The following is a 27,463-nucleotide window of genomic DNA, read 5'->3' as shown; positions in this document are numbered from 1 at the left end:
ATGAGCCAGTGTAAGTCAATCCTTCGTATCCCCACATTGGCAGGACGGTGGGTCAGTAGGCCATAATCAACCATGTCGAATGCTGCTGACAAGTCCACGTCGGTGAGGGCGACCAGCAATGTCTCTGTCCCGTATCCTGGGCAGAAATCGGACTGGAAGGGGTCTAGGGAGGAGGAATCATTCAGGAAACCCTGTAGCTGCTTCATCACCACCCGCTCAACCACCTTACCCAGAAACAGGAGGTTCAAAACTGGGCAGTAATTGACCAAGTCAATGGGATCCAAAGATGGTTTCTTCAAAAGAGGCCTAACCACAGCTTCCTTCAGTGCTCCAGGAAAACCCCCGAAGCTCAAGGACATGTTGACAGTGGCCTCCAAGGTAATCCGTAGCCCATCTACGCTGGCCTTCACCAGCCACGATGGGCACGGTTCCAAGGAGCACGTGGTAGGTCTCACCGCTCTCAGGATCCTGTCAATCTCATCTCCAGAGAGTGGGTTGAAATAATCTACTATTGAAACCAGTAGATGGCCAAAGGGCCTCTAATTCGCATACTGTGTCAATTGTTACCGGCAAGTCATGGTGTAGAGACAAGATTTTGTCAGCAAAAAAGTGCGCAAAAGCCTCACAGCCAGGTCTTTTTTTGAGGGGGAACACTCCGGAACGCCGTTCCGGCAGCTCTAGATTCCAGCACGTGATTCCAGCAGCAGTAGAATCTGCCCACGTGATTTCTGCAGGCTCTGCAGAGGAGGTTAAGCTGCTTTGAGTTCATTCTGCTTTATTCCCATTCCTATGTGTGTGAGAGAGCTGGGGCCTGGGACGGGCTCTGCAGAGGAGGTTTAGCTGCTTTGAGTTCATTCTGCTTTTTTTCATTCTTGAGTGAGAGAGAGAGAAAGAGAGCTACCTCTCCAGAGGAGGTTAAGCTGCTTTGAGTTCAGTCTGCTTTCATTTCATTCACATGTGCTTTCATTTCATACACACGTTTCTGTGTATGTGTGTGCTGCTTTGAGTTCATTTTGTTTTATTTTCATTGGGGGAGTGGGTGGGTGGGGCTGTGTGTATGTGTGCTGCTTTGAGTTCATTCTGCTTTCTTTTCATGGGGCTGTGGGGGGCTGTGTGTGTGTTGCTTTCATTCTTTTGTTAACTGAAGTTGACATTGTAATAGTTCCCACAGCTTTTGAATGCAGATTGGTTCTGTGTTAGTTAAATATATTAGTTATGGTTATTTGTATTAGTTAAAATATCAGTTATGGTTATTCCAGTTTTATGCTAGGAATGGATAGCTGTGTCCATGTCACAGAAGGCTTTCATCAATATATTCATCAGCATATAGGTGTTCTTACGTCTTAATAGCTGTGACTCAAATGGTTCTTCCCACCCTCAACTGATTAACATCACTGAAATTGCAGTGGATATATGGGTGTTAAGGAAGTTTTTATGAATATTGTTTGTCTGGGACATTGGAATATTTATGAGCATTTCACAATATCATAACAGCTTAGCCATTGACAAGGTAGAGTTGGCAGGCAACAACAAAAAAAGCCATTTTAAACTAAGTAATGCAGCTAAAGTTGAGTATCTAATTCTGAATTGCTCCAGTAAAGCAAAACCCTCCCTGAAAATTTGAAAATCCAATATTCATTAGATTAGGAATTTCAGACTCTGTGGAATTTTGAGAAAGAATTTTGGATATTTTTTCTACGCTGGCAGAGGGAATCTGTTAGAATTTAGATTTGTGAGATGGGTTTTGGATTTTTAGAGGCCCCTTCCTTCTTGCATTTTTAAAAATATGATTTCAAAGAAATGAAATGTTTGGGAAAGGGAATGGAAGATTTTACTTTTTGTAGAGGATACAGAAAGGAAACAAACCGTTTCTCATAATAGTGTAATTTTCAAAGCTTACTAACGTTTATCTCATTGTAATGCATTGTGCTGGGTTCCGGGAAGCAGCGTCACTTCCGGGAATGACGTCACTTCTGGGAGTGACAATATCATGCATTGCTGAGAGAGAGCGCGCTTTGCGCGCACACATGTGATAATAAAGAGTTGCACCACCTCTTTTCCCATAAAAAAAGCCCTGCTCACAGCTAATATCCTAATTCAAAGTTTGACGGTCTCCCCCACAACAGGGAGACCAAAGACCGAACCACATTAAACAATTTTGCTGGGCATGAGCTAGCTGATGCAATGGAAGCTGTGTAGAAATCCTTCTTTGCAGTTTTCAGTGCCATCTCATAAGCTTCCGTAAACATCCTATAAGATGTTCTTGCTTCTTCATACGCGCTCAAGCTGTCATAGCTCCCGCTTCATCCGTTGTAGCTCCTCTGTATACCAGGGAGCCAGTCTGGTGCAGGGGTGGAGAGGGCAACGGGGGGGGGGGGGTGTGTGATTTCATCAATGGTTTCAGTGAGACAGACTTGCCAGTCTTCCACCAGCTCATCCAATGAACCACCAGGGAGTATCAGATCCCACAGAGCATTCTGGAAACCAGTTGGATCCATGAGTCTCCGCGGGCGAGCATAAATAAGCTTGCCGTCTTTGCCGGGCGGGGGGATATCCAGCTGAGCCTTCAGAACCGAGTGGGTCTGACCATGGCACCTGTTCAACTGCTTCCAGATCCACATTTATCCCCATCCCGAAGATCAAATCTAGTGTGTGTCCTGCTTGATGTGTGGTGGTCGAAACAATCTGGGAGAGTCCCAGAGCGGCCATGGAGGACACTAGGTCTGCAGCCCAAGTAGAGGCAGTATCATCGGCGTGAACATTGAAGTCTCCCAACACCACCATTCATGGGTACGCTAGAGCCCACCCTGCTACCGCCTCCAACAGGCATGACAGCTGGTGCACTAGGTGGTCAGTACACCACACAGATAGCCAAACTGTCCTTGGTGACCCGCACAATCAGTGCCAGAGATCTCCGGAGCAGGGAGCGGTCTGAAGGAGAAAGACTCTCAAACAAGAATCGCCACCCCTCTCCCCCCAGCCTCCCATTCGGGACTGATGGAGGACTGAAAACCCAGGGGGGGGATCAGTTCTTTCAAGGCGATTGTTTCGTCCTCCCATACCCAGGTCTCAGTCATGCACACCAGATCCATATCACTCATGGCAAAATAGTCATGCAGTATTCTGGTTTTATTGTTTATGGATCTGGTGTTGCACAACATCAGTGTCAAAGGGGGGCTAAATTTCCTAACTCCACATCCAGCATTTCTCAGGATGGGATGGAGGTTGGAAGGACACCGAGCCCTACCATATCTCCCTGTCCTTCTCATCTTAGCCCGTGTCCCACCACCATACCTCCCTCGTCCCCATACATATGTGTGTGTACATATATGTTCACACACATCTGTATGTTCACACAAACACTTTTTGTTCTGACACATAGCAGAGGCTGCCTGCTATTGAATATAGTGGTATAGTTCAAATATGTAGAATTTGGGTGGTGGACAAAATCATGTGAGAAAAATGGATGGTTTTGTTTGGACTTAGATATTCTTTTATGCTTCACTGAATGCATGAAAACCAGGCAGAAATACTGACAAGAAATTGCAGATACAGCAGCAGCCTCCTAGCAATTTACTCTCAAATAGACCTCTTGGTTCTAGTTGGTAGAGGGTTCTAATGGAGATTTTGACCTACTATTTCATCAGCTTCAGACAATGTGTAATACATCGGAAATGCTATAAAATGAAAAGGCAAACAAGCCAACCACAAGTAACAGCACGATTACAGTTTCAAGAAATGGGCAATTATATCCCTTGCTATATGAACTTTGTGCTGACAATTTGTTAACCAGATTTTAAAGCATGTATTTTAAAAAAATATTTATTAAAAAAAGAACCATCCCTGGCCATATTCCCCAATCCCTGAATTATCAAAAGGGGAGGGGGGTTAAAATTGCATGACTAATAACTTGCATTTTTATTCTTCCATGATTTTATGGAAATTAAATTGTAAGACTCTCTGGGGGCTTAATCCTTCAAACTAAACAGAGTAATTTCTTTCATTCTTCTCAGTCCCAGCAACCTTCACAGTGTTGCCTGGATACTCAGTCTCCTGCGGCATCTGTAAATTGGCCAATTCAACAGCAAGATTGCTAATCTGAATTTTTAAAAAATCCTTGGGAAAAGTAATTGGTCATGCAGAATCTGAAATACAACTTGCCTTTCAGCCCTCCTTCTACCCCCCTCCCCCTATAAAGAGTAAGTTTTCACAGAGCAGTCAGTAGAATACTGGCATCCAGGACTCTTTCCTTTGCAGATGCTAGCACTTTCATATATGGCCTTTTGAGAATGCATTTTTGTAAATGTATGCCCATGCTTTCATTGTCTGGATATCATTTGAAGTCTACCACTATAGATACTGAGCTTTCAAAATACACATTCTCAAAGTTAATCATAAATGTCACTGCTCATGGGAGTAATGGAGCAACTGTACTACTTTTAAACATCATTAGATTTTAGCCTGATATAGTTTGGAATACTTCAGTGGAAAAGGGAACAATTTATCCTATAAATGGATGCAAGTTTTGGAAATTAATGCATGGTTTAAGTTACTACTTACTAGCGTTTGCCTGCAATCATTGTCATAGGAGATCCCATTTGAGTTAATAAGGCAATGTGAGTGCATGTATATCTATTGTTGGGAACTAAAGAAGGGTTTGGAGGAAAGAATTTGCTTACTGGGGGAGGGGGGGCTGTGTTATGAATATGTTACAGTGTTACATGGAGATTTGTTTATCAAGAAAAGCTGGTTGAACAGGCCACAATTTAGAGTACTAAAGTTGCAATGGGTCCTTATTCACTACACACACACCCTCTCCAGATACATGTTTGCAAGGATAAATGTTCATCTGGAGTACTATCAAGGAGAAAAACAGCTTGAGGGGAGGAGCATTTTGGAATGGAAAAATGATAAATTTCCCCACTACTACTACTACTTTCTGAGCAACGTAATTGAGAGCAGTAGTGAATAATTCATCTGCTCTGGACCCTTTTCAGTCTCTGGTGTAGTGGTTAAGAGCTGCAGGACTCTAATTTGGAGAACCGGGTTTTGATTCCCCACTCCTCCGCTTGAAGCCAGCTGGGTGACCTTGAGTCAATCACAGTTTCTCGGAGCTCCTTTAGTCTCGCCCACCGCACAGGGTGAGGATAATAATAACATACTTTGTAAACCGTTCTGAGTGGGCATTAAGTTGTCCTGAAGGGCAGTATATAAATCCAGTGTTGTTGTTATTAATATTAATTGCACATGCACTAAACGTGAGGTGGGTTGGGGGAATCCCACTTAACATGTGACCATGCTCACCTTCAGAATGGTGTAGGGGTGGGGAGGAGAATGGGCTCTGAAGGGGTCCTCGCTTCCCCCTCATGTGCACTTTTCTCCAGCAGTAAGACAAACAGCCTTTCCCCTGATTCCTTTTTCTTTCTGGAAGAGTGCACTGGGTGGAAAGCAGGAACCAGCAAAGCCACTCTTGTCTCTGTTTGTCCTTGGGAGCCTATTCCCCACCCCCACCATTTTGAAGGTGAGCACAGTCACACATTAAATTCAATTTGGGTTGGGTTTTCCCCCAACCTACCTTGTGTTAACATCATGTGTTGTCATACCCTGCTTTCAGGCTGGGCTGTGGAACAGAGACAGCCCTGCTGGCTTTAGTGGACTACTTCCATTTGAATGTAGACAAAGGCCATACCTCTTTCTTGCTCATACTGAATTTATCTGCAGCCTTTGATAGAGTGTACCATGCCATCGTTTTGAGACACTTGGGGGCAGAGGTAAGTATCAAGGCATATGCCTTGGACTGATTTAAATCATTCCTCATGGACCAGACTCAAAGGGTTGCTGTTAAAAACCAGTTATTATCAGTTTGAGATTAATCTGTTGGGTTCCACAAGGAGCAGTTCTATCCCCCATGCTTTTCAAACTCTGTTTAACACCTTCAGGACAAATCATTCATAGTTTGTAGGTTGGTTGTCATCTCTGTGCTGATAGCACCTAGTTCTATATATTCCTATCCTGGTGATGCAGTAGAGATCCTGAATCACTGCATTGCTGCTGGCTTCAAAGGTGGAGATCTTAAAGGACACTGAGCTCCCCATTTTTAATGGGGCTTAACTGACCCTTTCTGCCTCAGTTAAGAGGCTTGGGGTTATAGTGGATCCAACTTTATTGCTGGAGAAGTAAATTAATGCAACTAAAAAGAACGCTTTCTTTCAACCCACTCTAGCCTGGAAAATTGCCCCCTATCTTGATATGGCCAGTTGAGCCACCTGGATCTGCATCACCATAATGTTGAGAGTAGATTATTGTAATTGGTCTCCCTTCAAAATCAACTCAAAGTCTCCAGTTGGTGCAGAATACCACAGCTGCATGGAGTATGCATATTATTCCTATTCTGTATTCACTCCATTGCCTTCCCATCAGTAACTGGGCTCAGTCAAAGTATTGGCAATCACATACAAAGCCTTTCACGAATTTGTTCCCTCATATCTGTGGGACTGCCTCTCCCTCTGTACTCCGATATGACAGCTTTGTTCATCTGAACAGGGCCTTCTGCAGGTGCCAGCCTACAAATAGGCAAAATCATTTGCTGCCCATACACATGCATTCCTCATTGTGGTCCTCCAATTTATGGAGTAGCCCGCCTGATCAGGTCTAGAAGGCTCCCATTCTCCTATATGAAAAACTGATTTATTCAAAAGGGCTTGTTTAATACAGGTAGGAAGGCTGTACTGTAACAAAACGATTTAGAAAGGTACTTGAGTAAAATGTTAGGGACTGTAGTCTGTACTACTGTATATAGTTTGTTCCTTATGTTGCTGTAATACTGTGGATAGTTTACACTGTCTGTTGCTTGTAAGCAGGATCCTACTACGCAATTTTTGCATCATTTAGTGGATCATACTAATTGTTATGCTTTGCTTAAGCTGCCTTAGATTTCCTGTTGGTTTTAGAGTTTTGCAATCCAAATCCTATTGCATTGTTTATTGGATGTCCCATACTGTTGATTTTATTGACTTTCTTTGTGTAATCTACCTTGAACACCAGAGAGAAAGGCAGATTATAAATAACATAAATAAATAAACACTCAAAATTTCAACCTGTTAAAGTTGTTTTCCCTAACTAGAAAAGAGGCTGTATTCACATCACCTTAACAGCTCAAACTGATATACTCTGACAATGTTTTCATGCAATTAATAGTAAGCAGTAATTTAGTGAATAATTGGATAAGCGTCCTTATTTTTTCCCCAGCACCTTTACCTACAAGGTGAGTAATCATTGATTTCCTCCAAGGTCCGTTCCCAAACCTGAACAAGATGAACCCAATCTAGTGCATGCACATGATACATCTAATGCATTAGGTTCAGCAGAATGGGGTCATAGTAAAGAGACAGATGAAATGAAATTCTAAAGCTTGTCAGAGAGACTATTTCAAGTAACCACCATCAAGTTTTCCCTTGCCATGACTCATCTGACAGACCTTCGCGCACATTTGCCGTCTTGATAGTTGCCTGAGCAGCTCTTCCTCTAATATGCTGGCCAGTAAACAATACTGCAGAATCTCAATTTGCATACTCAAGCCTGTTTTTCAGAGCTGCTGTAGCATAGTGGTTAAGTGGTTGGACTGTGAATCAGCATACTGCTAGTTCGACTTCTACTACTGCCCTGAGCTCTGCAGGTGGCCTTGGGTAAGCCACTCCTCTCAGCCCCAGATCCCCAGCTCTATTGTGGGGATAATAACAACATTGAATTTGTTCATTGCTCTGAGTGGGATCTGTCCAGAAGAGTGGTATATAAGTGCATTTGTTGTTATTCATTATAATGGGTGTGGGGGGGTTAATCCAAGAAATTCAGCAAAATTTCAGATAGTATCTGCTTGTACTGGTGTTTTGCTGAATGTTTGTACTGACAAAATTATGAAATGGGATCTCTGAACATTTTTTATAAAAAACATTTATAGCTACCCTTTCCACCCAAATCCCTGTGGATTTCATTAATTTAAAATAGTATTAAATAATATAATACAAAATTTAAAAATGCATCAATACAAATAAGCCTCCATGTTATGAAAAAGATATTTAACCATCTAAACACTATAACCAGTCTTTATACTATAGTCTAAACACTATAACCAGTCTCACAGCAGCAGTTTCACACTTCCTATTACATGACAGCATCAAAACCCTATGTACTAAGTACTAGAGACGGGCACGATCCAAAAAATATTTACGAGCCAGCGGATCATCCCAAATTAACAATCCACACCGATCATCTCCCATTCCCGAACCATGGATCGTGGATGCCAAAGCGGGGCACGCTGGTATTCCCAGCTATGTGGGAAGGTGGGTTGTGGCGGCAGCCGACTCTCTCAGTTTCTCTCTCTCTCTCTCCAAAGGCTAGCAAGTAGCAAGCAAGAGCTCTGTCCCACTCCACTGCTCGCAGAAAGTGAAACCCAGCCTGGGAGACCACGGCTATTTATAAGCATGGGTCCTATTCAGCAACACAGGAGGTCTGTGTTTGGCCATCAGAGCTGCCTATCAGGGTTTGCAGGGATGAGATTGGAGTGCCCATGGATACAGAACACCTCCTCCCTTCCCTGGGTGTCTTCTCCCAACTGGTGACTGCTTTGCTGCTCCGTGGTTGGAAGGAAGCCCTGCTGATCAAGGAAAGCTGGGCTTCCATTCAGGTTTCCAGGGTGACAGAAGGAGGGCAAACAGAGCTCAGGCATTCCCCTGGATCCGTTGCCAGGGGAATAGATTGCTGGTGCCTGAGTGTCTGGATCCCCGAATCAAGCCCAAACACCCCGATCCAGGCCTCTCCCGACCGCTGGATTGTTGGCTGTGGACGATCATGATCCGCCAGGTCACGATCGCGCAATCGCCATTATCGTGGGTTTTTTTCGTTCGTAATGCGGATCATGCCCATCTCTACTAAGTACCCTCTCAAATAGATCTTCAGTAGGTAATGAAATACCAGTAAGGAAGAGGTAAGGCAGACTTTTGTCAGCATACTTTGGATGGTGGGGCAAATGGAGAGGGATTTCTAAAGATGACCTCAGCATCCATTCAAGTGTGTGGCAGAAGATGAAACTAGATACTAAACCGTTCCGGGCTTTAGAATTAGATTCAAAACACTGTGAATTGGGTCCAGAACTAATTGGAAACACTGTGAATTGGGCCCAGAACTAATTGGAAAACAGTGAAGATGGTATTTTCTTCAAAAGTAGAAAATACTGCAGTAGTCTTGTCCAGATGTCGTGAAAGCATAAAAAGCCATGACTAAAAAAGAAGTAAACAAGCCAGAGCTGATTAAAGGATATAACTGTTTCCTGGCCATCCTGGAGTATCAGGAGATCCAGGAGTAATCCCCCTTCCAAACTCTAGACAGGGAATTTCAAGGATAAAATCCATTCAGTGTAGGTATGACACCCACTCCAAGGCTATCTTGTTTCTGATTAGGAATGCTTCAGTTTTGTCTTAACTTAAGTTTTAGTTTATTCAGCCCCATCTGGTATATCACTAGTCCTTTGCACTGGTTCAGAACTTTCATTGCCTCCCTATGACTACACTGAAAAAAGAGAGATAGCTGAGTATCATCTACATGCTGATGAAAAGCAACCCAAATCTTTGGATGACCTCCCCATATATTTAACCAAATGTGTTTCATAGCATGGGTGGCAAGATAAAACTGTATGGTACCCCACAAACCATGGGGTACCGAACTGCCATCTGAAACACACATTCCAGGAAGAAATGGAGTCACTGTACAATGATGCTACTCAGATCCAACTTAGCCAAGTATTCAGAAAAATAACATGGTTGATGATATGAAATGCCAGTGGAAGATCCAGGAGAACCACAAGGGATGCTTGCCTCATCCTAGCTTCCTTTACCTGGCTGACATCTTTATCTTCATTTATAATTTTTCCATTTCCCTCACCCTTCCCAGCAGTTTTAATAAGTTATGAATGGGTTGAGCAAATAAATAGTAGACATGAGTCCTTATCTTTAGGAATCAATTAAAACTGGTCTAGTAGAGGTCCTGAGGGGTAGCAAATGAATGATAATATGATGAAGAGTAATACTGACTAGAAGCAGTAATATAACGTTCCTTGCCATCTACTCAGAAGTATTTTGATCATTCTCCTTAAAACTTGAGGCCATATTGAGTTTTGGTTTGCAAATAGTTTTTTAAATGTACAAGTGAATAGTTTTCTAAATATACAAGTTACACTAACTTTTCATTCACAGAAACTACACATACTTTATAAAATTCCCAAGCAAGTGCCTATTATATAAAATGATAGAGAAAAATCTGCCCATTACTTCATAACCACTTGATCAGGTGGAAAGATGTTTATGGAGTTGGTTGAGCTTTGCTTTGTTTTTGTAACAAACTGGATTGTACTGATCAATGATCTATGATAGAGTTAAACCTTATATTAAGTTCCTGGGTCTTCAGGAGAGAATAAAGGCAGTGCAAAACCGTAAAAATTCTTTTGGTTTTGCTAGATTTGGCTGAAATTTGAGGCATTTGATTGAGCCCAAACAATAGTTTTGCCATGCAACCAAGACCGTGTGTTCTTTCTGATAAATATGTGAATGATGTTCATCACTGGAAATATTTTTCCTGTAGTACAGTTGACACTTGCTTTGCAGTGGCTGAAGATGAAATTTGACAGAATTAGGTTATCACCAGTTACGTATGCATGCAGAAAGGTTTGAGTGTCCTCTGCCTCTTTCACCCTGGGCTTTGGACATGAGGATTTCAGGCCAAACCAGACTTGACTTGAAAAACCTGTGTATTGGGATTTAGGTAAGGTTTTTTAAATTGCGAATTTGCAGCCTTGGGCAGCTGCTCAGACAATCCCAACGGTTTGCTGGGAAAGTTGATTTAATCCTTTCCCTCCAAGGCTTGCCTATGATTTAAAATACCTTTCCAAAGTTGCAATTGAGTCTTCTACAGTTGAGTTTCCTGAATCCATGGATTTTCCCACAAGAGTCAGTTTCAGCTCTGGAAAAACATTTTAAATCATAGGCAATCCATGAGGGGAAAGGATTTAAACATCCTGTCTTCAGTGACCCTTCTGTGATCTTCAGTGCTGCTGCCCAAGGCTGAAAATTAGCATTTACCAAACTGCAGCCTTTTATATGAGGTCTTTCATGTCAAGACTGGTTTGGCTTTAGTTTCTGCTGAACCAAGGCTTAGGATGATAAAATATATGTGAATTCACAGTATTAAGTGAAGTTTTAACTTGCTGCAAGTTTTAAAAGGCTGCATACACACCAGACCAGAGTTTAGAAGAGAACAGGTACATCAATCTTAATTTGAAACAAAGATTTTTAATTAAACATCAAAAAGATGATCATATTTTATAAGAGAACATCAGAATTAAAGATGTATTAAAGAAGGTACTTGTGTTGTGATTGGAATGTAAAGGTTGATGGAGAACTGTAAACTAGAGTTTTTCTAACCTATTCACTTCTGGGCACAGCCCAGCAAACATCTGTGGACTAAATTCTTTTGGAAGCAATGAGATCACAGTGCATTGTTAAATGTTTAAGGCTGCAATCAAATTACTCCTTAATTAAGATCAAGATCCATTCAACTGAGTGGGACCATGAATGCTTGAGATCCTTAGGAGTAGGCAATATTGACGGATTTTTAAAAAGCAGTCTTGGTATAAGCAATTTCATAGGCTCTTACAAAGGGTGTACGATTTGGCTCAGAAATACCAAATACATCCTGAAAAATAACTATTCAGAATTCTTTGGGTACATCTGGCATATTCGGATAAGCTAGTATTTATGTTACTGAATTATCTGTATATATTCAGGAATATCCAGGAATCACATTTTAAAGGTTCTAGCAGCTTCTCCCCCCCCACCCACACACACACACTTTTGCAGGCTTCCCAGGCAACAGGAGGAGGAGGGAGGGAAGCCACGTTACTGTTTGTGTATATCTGTGACAGTATTGCTTGCTTGCCATATGACGTATGTTTGGCTGTTGCTGTTGTATTACTGGCTTGCTAGGTTGGGTGCTGAGATTCTCTGGTTTCCACACTATCATCAACCTGACCATGAATCAGTCCCCACAAGAAGTGCATTTTCTTGACACCTCTGTACCAATACATGGCAGAAACTTAAGAACCATTTTAAACAGAAAACCTACTGATCACCAAACATATCTACATGCTTCCAATCACCATCCCAAACACACCAAACAATCCATTGTCTACAGCCAAGCTCTTTGCTACAGCCACCTCTGCTCCAGTGCCTCTGACAGAGATTCTCACCTGTGTGATCTGCAACAGAGATTTCTAGACTTAAAGTACCCACTGGATGTAGTAAGACAACAAATCAACCAAGCCAAAATGATACCAAGGGATTACCTGCTACAAGATAAGCCCAAACTGAACAAGAGAACACCACTGGTGGTCACATACAGCTCCCAGCTCAAACCAGTTCAACGTATCATTAATGAACTGCAATCTTTACTGGACAATGATAATGCTCTCTCACAGGCATTGGGAGGCAAACCTTTTCTTGCCCACATATAGCCCCCCCCCCCAAACTTTAAACAATTCCTCACTCACAGCAATGCATGTCTCAACATGGACATGAATTCTGGGACCAGGGCCTGAAATAAACCAAGATGCCAACTCTGTTCCCATATTCACTCCAACAACACAATCGCTGGACCGAACAACACCAGTTATACCATCTCAGGCTCGTTCAGTTGTTCATTCAACATCATGTATGTCAACAATGCCCTTCAACTCTCTAATTGGACAAACAGGTCAGTCCCTTCACAAAAGAATGGACATAAATCTGATATCAAAAACCACACCATTCAAAAACCAGTGAGAAAACATGTCAGTCTTCTAGGATATTCCATCTCTGATCTCAGAGTACGAGTTCTCAAGCAAATAAACTCATAAGGAAAAACATGCCGAGAGACTGCTGGAAATGACTTTATTTGCAAATTTGGAACAATGGATCCTCCAGGGTTGAATTGGAACATAGGAATTTTTTCGCATTACATATGCTAAATTTACGTGTTCTGTCAACCTAATTACAACATGTAGAGAGCTTTGACTGTCAAATGCTCACACCCTGGAAATCTAGTTGGTGTCTAAGGTGCTACTGGACCCGAATCTTCCTCTTCTACTACAGATCAACAAGTGATCCACCTGAAACTGGTTTGGCATTGATTCTGCTAGGATTTTCTGGTTTGTCATTTTTCTGGTGGGGTTCTCTGATTTGACATTGATTTTGTTGGGCTTGCATTGGTCTTGGGTTCTGCTTGGCATCTTTGAGTGATACTGGTTCTGTTGAGTTTGTAACATGTCCCTTGCTTCAGTTTATGTCTTATGTGATTCTCTGGTTTGACATTGGTTCTGGTGTGATTTCCTGGTTTGATGGTAGTTCTCTTGGGCTTTGCTGGTGCTGTTTGCTTTGCGAGGCTTTTGGTCATTGGTTGCTATTGTGTGTTGACTAAGGCTTCCTGTGCCCTAGAGAAAGCCTTGATTTTTCCACCATAGGAAATAATGGAGAGAGGCTAGGGCAGCTTGTTTAGGGGGCTGTAGAACTGGGCCATTTCTCCTGTTTACAGGAGCATTTGGTCCAATTCACTTAAAACTGGGGTTGGGGGGAGTCTTTGGATAGATGGGACTAGAACTCTGCAAGTTTGGTGTAGTTAGCTTTTAAAAAAATGACCCCTACAGCTCCCCAGAAAGATTTCCCCACAGGGAATAATGGGGAAGATTTCCTCATTGTAATTAATGGAGGTGAATATTGGAATTCCAAATACTATGCCAATATTTTTAGACATGAAAATCAGGAATACCAAATATTTACGGTATTCCTAATACCCAGATGTAAATAATACTGGGATGGGAGAGTTGTTTGTTTGCTGCTGCACACCCCTAGTTCTTAATCTTGGTAGTAATGCTTGTATCTTTAATGGTTGTGCCCATTTAAGCTAGGGTTGTACATTTTTTGTTTTTTGTTTTTTCATTTTATTTCCAACGTTTGACTTGTATTATCTTTGCATTAATTCTTTCCTTTTAAAAATATATATATGCTGCATTAATTAGTTGTCCTTTTTTGTTTACTTTCAGTGAGAAATCCAGTTGTGACTCTGTGGTTTCCATTGCATTTTCAAGGCTCCTTCTTGCCAAATTGCAAACAGGAAAAATTTCTTGTTTAGGAAATACAATGTTCAGTTTCAAAACAGACTGTAACAGACATCCAAAAGATAGAAATATGATGACATTTGGTATCCCAAGAAAGGCAGGAAGAGACAGGCTTGGAACGCAATAAAAGCAGGTAGCATAACTTCACCACCACCTCCCTGCCTATTTGTTTTTACATGGAATGTGAATACTTGATGGAAAATGGTATTTGGTGGTAATTTGATGGAAAATTCAAATCTAACCAAGAAACATATAGATTATTCACTAGTTATGCTAAACTAGTTAACGTATGTAATCGGAGGGGGGATTCTAGGTTTTGCCAAGTTAGTTAAGATTCTTAGTGAGATCAAAATTCCAACTCCAAAATATCGCTAATCACTTCACTTGGGATTTTAAATCTCTCAATAAATATTAACTCCCTGGATTCGGGACATTAAAACGACTGAGGAGCAAGCTAACCAGCTCCTGTGGTGTCAGCAGCACTACAGAGGCTACTCAGCAGGGGAAGAAGCAGCTGGCCTGATCCAAACCAAGCGTCCGATGCCATGCTGCCAGCGTTTCTGAGGCTTGGTTTACTCCTGGCCATCAGTGGCCTTTCAATGCAGTAACCTGCTGGGAATGTCAGGCAAGTTAAAGAGTCTGGCTCCCTCTGAGAGTAGTTGTTTTTGTTGCTGTTCTGTGCAGTAGCAAGATGTTCAGCTGAGAATAAAGTTGTGGTAAATAGTACTGTATAATAAAATCTTGGTGAGTACTTTTTGTAGTCCTACAGAAATGATCCATTTTTAAAGACTAGTATGTTTACACTGAAATGGTAATGTGGCACCCTCTTGTGGTTCAAGTAACTTTGAGAAGTTGGTGACATGTGTAGCAAGCAGTTGCAAGCATGTCTTTTGACCAAATTCTTTTAAGTGCATGCAAATGTTCAGGTAGAAACCATACTTTTTTGTAGCCAGTCTCAAGTTATTAGTCATGCAATTGGTTGCCTTCGACTTCAACGTGTATTTTCAAACATGGTAGAGAATCTTTTTCTGAGAAATGGCAAAACCTGTTGAATACATTTTTAAAGAGATTAAACATAGCATATAGACCATCATATAGGAGCCCCCTGGCACAGAGTGGTAAGCTGCAGTACTGCAGTCCAAGCTCTGCTCATGACCTGAGTTCGATCCCGGCAGAAGCTGGGTTCAGGTAGCTGGCTCAAGGTTGAGTCAGCCTTCCAGCCTTCCGAGGTCGGTAAAATGAGTACCCAGTTTCCTGGGGGTAAAGTGTAGATGACTGGGGAAGGCAATGGCAAACCACCCCATAACAAAAGTCTGCCAAGAAAACGTCATGATGTGACGTCCCCCCATGGGTCAGTAATGACTCGGTGCTTGCACAGGGGACTACCTTTACCTTTATAGACCATCATATGAAAGGAGCAATATGTACTAAATGTTTCCAAATTGTAAAATGTGACTAAGAAAAGAAAAAAAATGACTAGATATCACTGGAAAAAATGTTGCTAAGAATGGAATGTGTGATGAATCTGTGCCACATGCCTTGTTGTGAAACTTTGAAATATATCCTTACATTGGCGAAGTTAGATATTCAGCCTCATCCACACAGAATAGCAACATGGAGGAAGCAATGTCTAGTATAGCAAGTCTACAGATGCAACCAGTGGAATTTTCATGAGTAACCTGGGAATCAGTACCTATAGTTATGGAATCACCAGGGCAGACTCTCTGGTTACATCTATGGGACCGGTCTGCACAGAAGACTGTGCTAGCCCTACATTACTTGTAATGATTCAGGTTCTCTGTTGGAATAATAGCCAAATTAGTGAACAGGAAATCTGTTTTCTTGTTTGCTGGAAATACCTGTTTGGTTGCTTCCAAAGCCATTTATATTGATTGAGCATCACTCTTCACTAGTGTGATGTTCAATGGTTTTATTTTGTTACCTTATTTTGTTACCCATTTGTTTAGAAGAAAGACATGTTTATAACTAGTAATAATTGTTCCTACGCTCTTGATCTGATATTTTGTTCTGGGTAGGAGGAATGTGATCTGAGAGTGGAGGAATTTGTTCTGGTGGTGGATAGATCAGTGTTTGCATGGGTTTATACTTAAAGGGATACTAACACTCTGGAGGGATGGGGGATCTATCAAAATCATCTGCCTTCAGAGCCAGATAGACCAAAATGGTTTTCTGATGGGTCTAGAGAAATTTTCCTATTGATATGGTTGATGCTGTTGTTGATGCCTTGGTTGACTTCTGGAAATGACCCAAGAGGTTTATGCAATGGTTCCTGGGTGTCCTCTCTCAAGTGTTAAAGCCCAGGTAGCACCTTTGTTTATTGAGGCACTGTGATCAATGAATAGACAGACAGCTACAGTGGCGGAAGATTAGGGACAAATCTGATAAAATGAGCTTTTGCCCGTATCTTAAAGTATACTCTGCGGCAGTGATAGCAACAAAGAAACAGCACTTTCCCACCACCATTGCTTCTGCACAGTGTAGGCCGGCGAAGCTGTTCCAGATGGTTTCAGGCCTGTTGGGATATGACTTGAAGAAGGCCTTGACAATTGTGGCACTCTCCCTTTGGAATGCACTGTCAGAAGGCACTTGTGCTCAGCAGGACCTGTTGATGTTTTGAAACTCTGTAAGGCAGAACTTGTGTGCTTTTTTTGTGAGCAAATTGCTGCACATTTTATCTACCTGCAATTTTTATGTGATTCACAGCATTTTATAGGCCAAGGTTGGGACTAGAGTGGTTTTTAATTATTTGTATTAGACTATTGTTTTATTATTATTTTATTGAATATTGTATTTTTGTATTGGTTTTGACTGTTGTGTTGTTGTGAACTGCTTCAAGAGCTTAATTGAAGAGAAGCGGTAAAAATTGAATAAATAAATAAAATAAAAGTTTAATTCCAACAAGCCAGAAGTGCTACTATTGAGTGGATGAATTGGGATGCCATTGTGATGAACGTCTTGGGTTCCATGTACATTCAATTATATTACTGCAATGCACTGTTCTTGAAACTTCAGTTGGTGCAGAATGCTGCATGCAGCTGGGATGTTGACTGGAATGGGTCAAGTTTTGATGCCAGGAATTCATTTCCACAGAGAATTGTTCACAATTCATGTTTTATCAGGTACCGTGTCCCTTTATGATATCCTGGCTGCAGTGATAAGAACACACAACTCAGTCAGAAGCTGGAAAGCTTCTATGATCCAACAAGCCCCTACAACATCCACAGCTGGGGAAGAGATTGTTCCAGTGTTCTTTCCCTCAACCTGTTCTTCCTCTGCCTTTCTACAAACCATATCTTAGGTGTCATCCTCTCATTTATCTTGCAGTTCAGCAGAAGCTCTCCCTCCTGAAAGCCAACCCAATTGGATTTGTGGACATTTCATTCTGATCTTTTTTGTAGGCTTCTTGATAGCAGCCATTGCCTTTCAATTGATCTTCTGTACTAAGAGGTTTCATAAATAAATATTAATATGTTCCATTATTATTAGCTGTGTCAAGGGTTTACAGCAGTGTTTAAAAGAGTTACATGAAATATGACAATGTTATGCCAAAATTACTTTACCACTTCTGTTTATACTGAGCTTTTACTGGTTGAAATGTGCCTCTTTTCTGCTTTTATCAGTATTTGAATGGTGGAGTTTGCAGTTTCAATGTATGTATAAAGTAACCTTTTTTAATGTTTAACTTCCATTGGTACTGGGAGTTTTAGGCTAAGAAAGAAGCCTTTTTCAGAAGGCCAGATCTTTGTTTTGTGAGTTAAGGTGTGGTTTAGGATGTTTCTCAATTTTTGCTATGACAAAGTCATCCTGAGATGATCTTAGGCCATTTTATGCAGCAGGCATTAATTGAAATATTTCTTTCTGCCATGAGAATTCATATCTATCACATGAGGATAAGTTCTGAAAATCAGAATACATTGGGTAGATAAAACTGTGGTCTGAGTGGGAAGGTATTGCTCGTTTTACACAGATGATACAGAAGGCCAGTAGGTATGTTGCCAGCAAAGTCATTTATCTGAGAAACGGACAATTGGATTGTTGTCCTGGATGTTTTCAGTACTTTTGTTTGTATGTACCCCTTTCATATTCATTTTCTGTTCACGTGCTATACATTCTTTCAGGCATTGGTGGCCATCTGCCAGTCTACATATTTAATTTCTATAAAAGTAGATTTCCCCCAGCAGGTGGTAAGCCTTCATCATGAAATTATATGAATTGACATAATTGGAGCACTTTACATTTTTAAGCTTTTTTATGCACTTAAAGGTCTTGTGTTTATTTTATCTCTTTAGAAAACCTTCCCACCCTCAGCTTGAAGCTTTTATTGGCCATATGTCTAAACTTGGATCAGAAGCTAAAATGGATAGCACTCTGAGCGGCATGCCTCGTTACCCCAGCCATTTGCTATGTGAAATGGGAGAGCTTACACAGACAGGTGAGTGCATACAGCTGTTTTATTTTCACCTCCAGCAAAAATCAGTATGCCAAAGGGCTGTTTGCTTCTCTCTTAATTGGAACTTCCAGGACACTTTCAAAGTATTAAAAATGATTTTCCTAAAGGATGTGTTGGTACATTCCAGAGGAGCCACCTCAAACAAGTCTCTGAAGAGATGGCATATGCACTTTCTAATTCGTCACAATAAAATACAGTTATGATAGCATTGCCATAAACCACTATGTATCTATAGCAGATTTTATAGTTTTGCTTGCATAATCCTCTGAATCTAAGTGGATGGCCATTTTGAAATATAAATTTCCTCTTCACCCCCTCTCATCTTTTAGATGGACACCTGAAAGAATGCATTTTTCCTTTGAAAGGAACTGAGGAATGAACTACAGGATTATAGTATAGCACAGTATTTTCTGTTTGGTCATCAGCAATAACTAACCTTGGAAAATTTGCTTCCAATGCATATATTTCAGTTCTTTCATGGTGAATCTTACACCCAAATTAATTTGATGTCAAGTTTGCTGTTGATGTTAAGAACATAATACATTGTACAAGCAAGTCATATGACACAATGTCTTCCCAGATTTCTACTTCCCTTCATAAGATCCAGAGATATGTAGTACCCTGGTAGTCTCCCACCCAGTTATTGGTCAGGTTCACATCTGCTTAGCTACTGCAAGGTTGCTTCATCATGGGCTTTGAGACCCATCCCACATGCACTTTTATGTACCTAGGTGAAAACCAGATTTGTTTCCATTTTCTCATAAACATCTTCAGTATGAAAAATTAATTTAGATTGATTTCATGTTGTGCACATTTTTTTTGTAATCCACCTTGAGATTTTTAGGTAAGGTGATACAAATGTATAGGAAATAATTTAAATAACTATAAGCCATCTAAATTATTTTTATACTGTTTTCTTTCATGACCCGATAAGCCTGTGCAGTTTCATGATGTTTAAGTAGCAGCCAGGAAATCATGGGAAATATCTATCCACCACTTGTGTTCCATTTATTGTGAAAGGTCCAGCTTTTCATTTCAGCTAACCAAACATGCTCGTGGTTTCCTGACATCTTGTTCTTTCCTTAAAGCTTATCTCCTTAGAGATGCTATTGAAATGAGTGTGTAACAAAATTGTTAGTAAGAATTCAGCCATTTGGTTTACATAGACTTCAGACAGTAAATCCAAAATGTAGACTGTTCTGTATTCCAAATAACCTTTAAAGAAACAGCAGCCACCATAGGTACAAATTTTGAGTCAAGCTAGATTTTTTTTCATAATTCTTTATGGGTACCAACCCCTAAACAAAATCTGCTTATCATTGTTAAGTGACCTGAGAAACGTAGATAGGCACTTGAGTCCACCCCTATCCCAAAGCCTGATTTATCGTTAGAAAATTGGGACTCAAAACATCCAATCTCCATCTAGAATCTGAATATGTTGTTCTCTGGGCTGCACGCTGTTGCCTGAATTGCTTCTTGCAGCTATCCTATCTGAAAGCTGATCAGCTTTGGAAAATAGAAGTTCATTTTTTTTTGACTTTACCATTTAGTGCCTCTTAAAATACCGTACTCTCGTAAGCTGTTCATCATAAAAAGTTATTGAGCCAGCCGTTTCATTCTACCATTGTACTAAGCAATATAGTGTGCTAAATTCTAATTTAGGTTTTAGTAATATGCACTTGGTTATATTCCCTTTTGTGGTGCTATCTTTCTGGAGCCCACCTAAATGGATGGAAAATCTGATTTTTCTTCCCCAGCTAGGGACACTGAACCCTTTAATAACAGCTGGGAAGCCCCCTCCTATCTGCTTCCAGTTGCTGTTGATGGGACCATCAGAAGGAGGATACGAAACATCAAGGCATTCATCCACAAACCTCCACTGAACATTTCATTTAATGTCATTTATACTGATATGTTTTTATTCCTATGATTCACTTTGAGAGTCATTTTTGGCTGAAAAATGAAAATAAACGGCTGTAACTAGAGTTGGAGTCTCTCTTAAGCATTATTATGACAGAATTATTTCCTTTTTTTTTGTAAAGGGGTTGTGCAGCATTTGCGAAATGGGCAGCTACTACAGGATATTTATATAAAGAAGCATAACCTGATGCCAAATGACTGGTCAGCAAAACACTTGTACTTGGAGACCACTGGAAAAAGTCGAACACTGCAGAGCGGGCTGGCATTACTGTATGCCTTCCTGCCAGATTTTGATTGGAAGAAAATTAATTTTAGACACCAGTGGAGCACCATTTTTTGTTCTGGAAATTGTGTTTGCCCAATAAGAAACTATTACCTTGGAGAAGATCAACGTCGACAGTATAGCCTACGTGTGACAAACATACGCTTGGAAAAAACATACGCGGATATGGCAAAAATAATTGGCATCCCCACAAAACAGTTAAGGGCTTCTAACCCTATAGATTCTATGTTATGCCATTTTTGCCATAATGTCAGTTTCCCATGTACTATGAATGGTTGCATTAACATGGAGCACTTTAAAGTCATTAAAACACATCAACTTGAAGATGAAAAAGAGAGGCAGGAGAAGAAATATTACTACTTGTATGCACTACTGGCAACTCATCCTCTTCTTAACCAGACTGTGAATCGTATGCAGCGTATTACAGAAGGCAAGAGTGAAGAATTATTTGTTCTATACTCTGCTCATGATGTCACGTTGTCACCTGTCCTTAGTGCCTTAGGCATTACAGAGGCCAGGTTTCCAAGATTTGCAGCTAGACTAGTCTTTGAGTTGTGGAAAGATGAGAAAAAAAACAAAGAACACTTCATTCGAATCCTTTATAATGGTGTGGATGTCTCATCACAGACTTCCTTCTGCCGGGATTATAACCGGCGTTACAACAAGCCAATGTGCCCTTTAGAGAAATTTGTCCATTTTGTTAAACAGGACATGTTTTCACCTTTTAATAGCACCAATTATTATGATGCATGTCGCAGAAGATTGTTCTAAATGAGGAAGAAATAAATGTTACATTTTGTATTTTCAGAAAGGACATCTCTGTGAAAATTTGACATTGTCAAATCCTTGTGTGCCTAAGTGCAAATGAATATAGCTTGAAACGGTTTTAGTTTTGCCAAAATTCATTCTACAATGGTATGAAGTAGAAAAAAATAAGTCTAATGCCCATTACGGGATCTATGTACATTCTGGTCAACTTGATTTGTCTCCAAGCTGCTGTAAAATGGATATTGCTTGAAGAACTGGCTATGTATATTCTGGTTCCTTGATATACCACTGCAGAGGTAATTAACAAAAAAAATTCAAATTCTTAGAATAACATACAGTATTTCTCTATTGGTATATAGCTAAAGTATTTCTGAAGTGACAATCCACTGAAGTCATAGGTCAGTTGGAGACACATGAATACAAATGCTTTTTGCACACACAGCTCTGTAGCATGTGACCTATAAATATGAAGAGTAAAATATAATGGAGGCTCCATCCTACAGAAGGTTTACAGCATGATTTCTGCTGAAAGGTATTTAATGTATGGTGGGAACAAAGTGTGGGAACTGGAATGTTTACCAATAGGTTCTTATATAGATGGGCTGGAAATTGCGGGAAGCCTGCTTACCAACATGCCGTGACTTTCTGCGGGGCACCACCATCATCGAAAGCACCTTTTTGCACAATCAATGCAGGCTGATCCGTGTAAGAAGCCGTTCAATTAAAACATTACTGCCTTCTTGTGGAACCTTCTCCCCCCAGCTTGGCAGGAACCAAACCACCGTATCACATACAAAGACAACCACAGGACGCGTAAAAATAAACGTTCCGTTCTTTGCACTTTTAGCACTTTATGTGTAGTTCGAACACAAATTACAGGTTTTTGTGCCAGATGCTAGAAAAGGATTAACAAGTAAATACAGAGTCATTAGATGGGAAATAGAAAACTCTAAATCGGACTTTTAATACATTGTTTTAGGATCTTTCTGTTTACTTATGTGTTCAAATCAATGTGCTGTGATGAAAAGCAGTGTTTAGCATTTGGTTGTAATGGCTGCATGTAGCCGAAAAAGAATTTGACTTAATGCTTAATTTTGTAGTCCATTTGTAGTACTTTTATAGACTAGGAAGACATTTTATACGCTTAGTCTTGTTTTTTACTGTACAGTGAGTATACTAAATGTTTTTTACCTTCTTTGTAAAGGGGATGCCAAAAACTGCTTTCAAACATTTTCCTTTAATCACAGTAAACAGATGACTCAATTGTCATGGATAACTTTACTTTGATGAACTGTTAGGATGTCACAGCTCCATTTTTAAATATTTGTGTCATACGGGATTTTTTAGTCAACTTGGATAAGGTTTTCTTTAGTTATGGAATGCTAAATTTTATAATGCTGGAGTTTTTAACATAATTTAGTGTGGGATATGTGTTGAAACAGTGACAGAAATTCAAAGGGGCTGTAATTTAATTTGTGGTTGACATTATAGGCATGTAGGCCTCTTTTGAAATGGTGCATTTGAATGTTCCTATAAATAAAATTTGGAAGAATTCTTGGTGGTAGCTGTTCATGAACCCTTATCTTGCTGTATGTGGTATTCTAAATAGAGCTTATAAAATTGATCTTTGCAGTACTGATTGTTTTACTTGTTTGTTGCTCTAACGATTGTTGTCTTTGCAATTTAATTGGTTTTTCAATGGGGATGCAGGATGCATTGCAAGAATATTAAAAGCTTGGCATTTTATCAGAGTCGGGCTGCAGACTTAAACCATTTATTCTGAAGTAATTCCTGGAGTAGGCTCACAGTTTTCAAGATGACTTTAATGAGAGTTCTTTGCAGAAAGTGCCTCAGGGACTCTAACCAGGAATGTGTAAGCACTTAAGCTCTAGGTCTCAGAAATAAAACTAGGTTATCACAGTCTTTATGGTTGGATTGTACAGATGTTTTCCAATGCAAAACTTGCAGTTTAGCACTGTACAATGCACACTCTGGTGGTGTAGTTGTGCTTTGCTTGTCCATATATCTGTAACAAGGAACAAGTGTGCCTCCCCATACACATTAACATCATGCCAGAAGGGAGAGCTGGCACAAGCGCACTGGCCCCACCCCTTGCCTCTGTGCAGTTATCTGGTCATCTGCAGAGTGCAACCATGAGATTTGTTTGTGTTTGTGGTATTTTTCTAAGACATAAGTAACTTTTGCCTTAAGGTGTATAAGAACTCAAAGTCTGATTGTAACATGGCATATTAGCAAGAGCAATTCTACTTCAAGTGGAACAGAATTTCCAGTAACCAGCAGCCTTTTCTTCTGTAGTGCCATGTCTACTTACATGTTGGGTGGCATTTTGAACTATGCGCTTTTCTCAAACATTTAGTTTGCCATGCAACTTAGGGCAACATCCAGTTAAGTTTTAACTGACAACTGAGATTCTGAATATACTCTGACACTATTGTGTTTAAGCTGTCTGCACATGATGCCTCACACATCCAGGCTTTTGCCCATAAGTATGTTTTGGTGTCAGAGCTGAATTCCTACATATTTCAGTTGTCTTAGCACATTGGGAACATGTATAAATGAATCTATAGAGCATCTCTATTGGTCATATATTGTGGACACATTTATGGGCCAACATGAAACCATATCCCAGCTGATTTAAAAGTAGGTAAGTCGGAGGGTGGGAATTACACATACACACCATTGTTATCTGGATATCTTTGAAATCTTCTGACATATTGTCACCAATTAGCAATAATTTTTTTTTCAAGTGTGTATTTGGGGTAGTGGAATGAAAGGTTGTGGGATATGTCCTTTGCCTCTTCAACAACATTAGCATTCAATTCTAAATTTTCTCAGGCTCCATTTCTACTCTCTGCTAAGATCACTTTCTAGAATGAACATCAGCCCTCTGCAAGAATGCAAAACCTACTGCCCCACTGTGGTAATGTGTTTTGTTCTCATGTTTTTTCTCAATTGTACTCTCCTCTGCAAAGAGAAGGCTTAGACTCACCTCTGGTGGCCAAACATGGTACAACAATTAATTGTACTGAAAAGTTTTTTTCCCAACAGAAAATCAGGAAATATGGGACTGATGGAGCAGTCCTAAGCAGAGTCAACACCTTCCCGAACCAGTTGACTCAGTACTGCTCCTTTACTAAAATGGCCTAGATAATAAGATTGTCAGAATTCTAGCTGCGAAGTTCAGTCTAGGATAATGTTTACCCCAAAGCTAAATTGAAGTTTGTTATAAATGAGTTGTGAATTAATGCATTACAAATCATTATTGTATTAAAGAGTGTGACATAAGAAGAAATGAAAGAGACTTAAAAATAGCAGGTTGTCAGCAGTCTCCCATTTAGTTCATCATAGTAATTTAAGGGACATCATGAAGTGAGTAGTTTTGGCTTTTTAGAAAAATCATTAAGCTCCTTGTTTTGTACCCTCATCCTCTTCCTATAAACAGTTTGAAAACTCCTAGAAGCTGAGAGTAATAAAAATACTTCCAACTTTTCTAGGCATTTGGGGATGCTTCGGTTTATTAGTAATATCTCAAAATGTGCTGTTGTCAATCATCTGTTGCACATACCTGAAGTACTCATTTTTTGAACATTGAAAATTAGATTTTATTGTTAGGAATCAGAATTTAAAGAATTCACGTGTGAAAGAAAAAAAGGATTTATAGATCAAATTGGTATAGTTAAGACAAGAACATCCACCTTGGTGAAGAAGGTGTTGGGAAGGAGGCCAAGGTGCCTCCTGATAAGATACAGAATGGTTCAGACATGAAATGAACCCTTATGAGTGTTGTGGAAACATATAGAACCGTGGGAACTGGTGCTTCCATGTGCTGCTTGCATATGTGCACAACTCAATTCCTGTGATCATGGCAACTTGAAAAATGGTCATAAACAACATGGTAATCAGGTTATCAATATATCTAATTCTTAACATGGCACTACTTGTGGATACCGAAATTCAGAGATTTAGGGGCATGGACAGACAACACATATTTCTGCAAACCTAAGAAAAGCTCCAGTTTGCATAAAAATATGAAATCTTTTTTTAAAATGAGGTATTAAACCTCCCCCCCCCAAATGCCCTTAGTGTCCATTGCTAGACAACCATACCATTATTTCAGCCTTCAAGCCTTGGTTTCTATCATGGAAAAGGTAGGGGGAAGCCCCTTACTAGGGTGTTTTGTCCTTTGAGAGAGGACTCATCAGGGCCTGCCAGCAACCACCAACTGAGTTGTTACCATACATCTTTCATGAATCACCCAGGCTGAGCTGCTTGGTACAGGTCAACAGCAGCCATCCCACAAAAGCCAGTTTATGGTGTAATGGTTAGAATTTCAGATAAGGATCTGGGAGATCCAGATTTGAATCCCAACTCTTCCATGGATGCTCACTGGGTAACTTTGGGCCAGTCACACCTTCTCAAACCTTACAGAGTTTTTGTGAGGATAAAATGAAGGAGAGGAGAATGATGTAAGCTGCTTTGTGTTCTCATTGGAAAGAAAAGTGGGGTACAAATGAAGTAAATATAGCTGAAGATGGGGAGAAGTAAAAGTATGTTGGTTGGTGTATGGGAAGGAGATAAAGAAACAGAAAGATGAGGGTATGGGAGCTGTCAGGAGGAGAGAAATAGTGTGGGAAGGGTGATATGGGGGAAAGTAAGGTAATCCCCACAAATCCTTGCAGGCTGCACACAGTGCAACTGAGCCATAGGTTTTCTGGCTGCCAAGGGGAGGGAATGAGGGAAAGTTGAAGAGAGGGGGAGCAGATAAAGGTAGGTTGATTGGTTGGTGGGAAGAAGAGAAGGAAGCAGGAAAGGGGAAGAGACAGACACTTGACAAAAATGAGACCTTTACGTTATCCTACACTGATTGTCTGCAAATGACCCTGCTCCATCCTGAAAGACCTGTCTAAACTGGCTGAATGATTTGAACACACACGTTTGCATCAGTGGTGTTTTTAATGGTTTGAAGTAATAGTTATATCAGTTGTATTTCTCAGTTGCTTCTGCCCAACTATTGTTGAGGTAAGTATGCCCAAAGCAATATTTGTTGAACTATTTCTTGGGCACAAATCCAGTGGTTCTAAAGTAATGATGGGGAACGTATATTCTTATGTAGTCTGCAGCCTTCACAGCAAGTGGTTGTCATTAACATTCCTTGAGTACTAAGTCAGGTAATATGCAAAATATCTGTCATGTGATTTAGTTAACAATAAATGCCAATTGAAAGCAGTTGTCTCGATGCAAGAACAACAATGAGCAGCGTTCATAGAAGCCTTGGGCTAACATCTGTCACACTAAATATTTGCAAATAAACAAACCTATTAAAGTCAAAGTCTCCTTATGGATAATTTGCAAACATGAAAAGGGGATAAACTAATTTGACAAACAGTCTGCTTTGAATAGTTATCCTTGATGTAAACATGTGTTAATCACTTGTTTTCTTTCTTTCCCTGAAACAACCCTGAGGGGGTGGGGGAAATGAAATTGAACTATAAATCAAACAAGGCTGGAAGTTTTTGTATTGTTCTATGTGAAGATCTGTAAAGATGCAGAGTCCTAAATGTGGGCAAAACATTTATCCCAACCATAGCCGATAAAAATTATACTGAAAATCCAGTTCTCTGAGGCAGAGTCCAGATGCACCCAAATGTGTGCATGGATGACTCTTCAGAGTGGAGCAAAGAACCTAAGTATATAGAATTTGTACATGCAGAATTATCAGCTATTAAAGCAAAGACAGCATCTTGTGGAGAGGGCCAACAATGGGGGCGGGGGAATCTGTCAAGGTATGCATTTATCTAGTGTA

At 40.3% G+C, this 27,463-nt stretch overlaps 1 protein-coding gene across 2 annotated transcripts in view; it reads left to right on the top strand.

Annotated features, from left to right (window-relative positions):
* The window catches only part of PXYLP1 (2-phosphoxylose phosphatase 1), a 134,483-nt gene extending 111,209 nt beyond the window's left edge, over nt 1-23,274 (top strand). For both annotated transcript variants that reach the window (XM_054982158.1, XM_054982157.1), the window contains exons 5-6: nt 18,508-18,650; nt 20,711-23,274. In XM_054982158.1, the coding sequence (XP_054838133.1) occupies nt 18,508-18,650; nt 20,711-21,642 (1,075 nt within the window). In that variant the 3' untranslated portion in view covers nt 21,643-23,274. The remainder of the gene's footprint in view (nt 1-18,507; nt 18,651-20,710) is intronic.
* Nucleotides 23,275-27,463: the final 4,189 nt, after the last annotated feature.

This window comes from Eublepharis macularius, chromosome 6 (assembly GCF_028583425.1).
Source record: "Eublepharis macularius isolate TG4126 chromosome 6, MPM_Emac_v1.0, whole genome shotgun sequence".
NCBI classification, from domain to species: Eukaryota; Metazoa; Chordata; class Lepidosauria; order Squamata; family Eublepharidae; genus Eublepharis; species Eublepharis macularius.
Note: the sequence above shows the minus strand (reverse complement) of the source record. Positions and strands in the feature narration are given on the sequence as shown.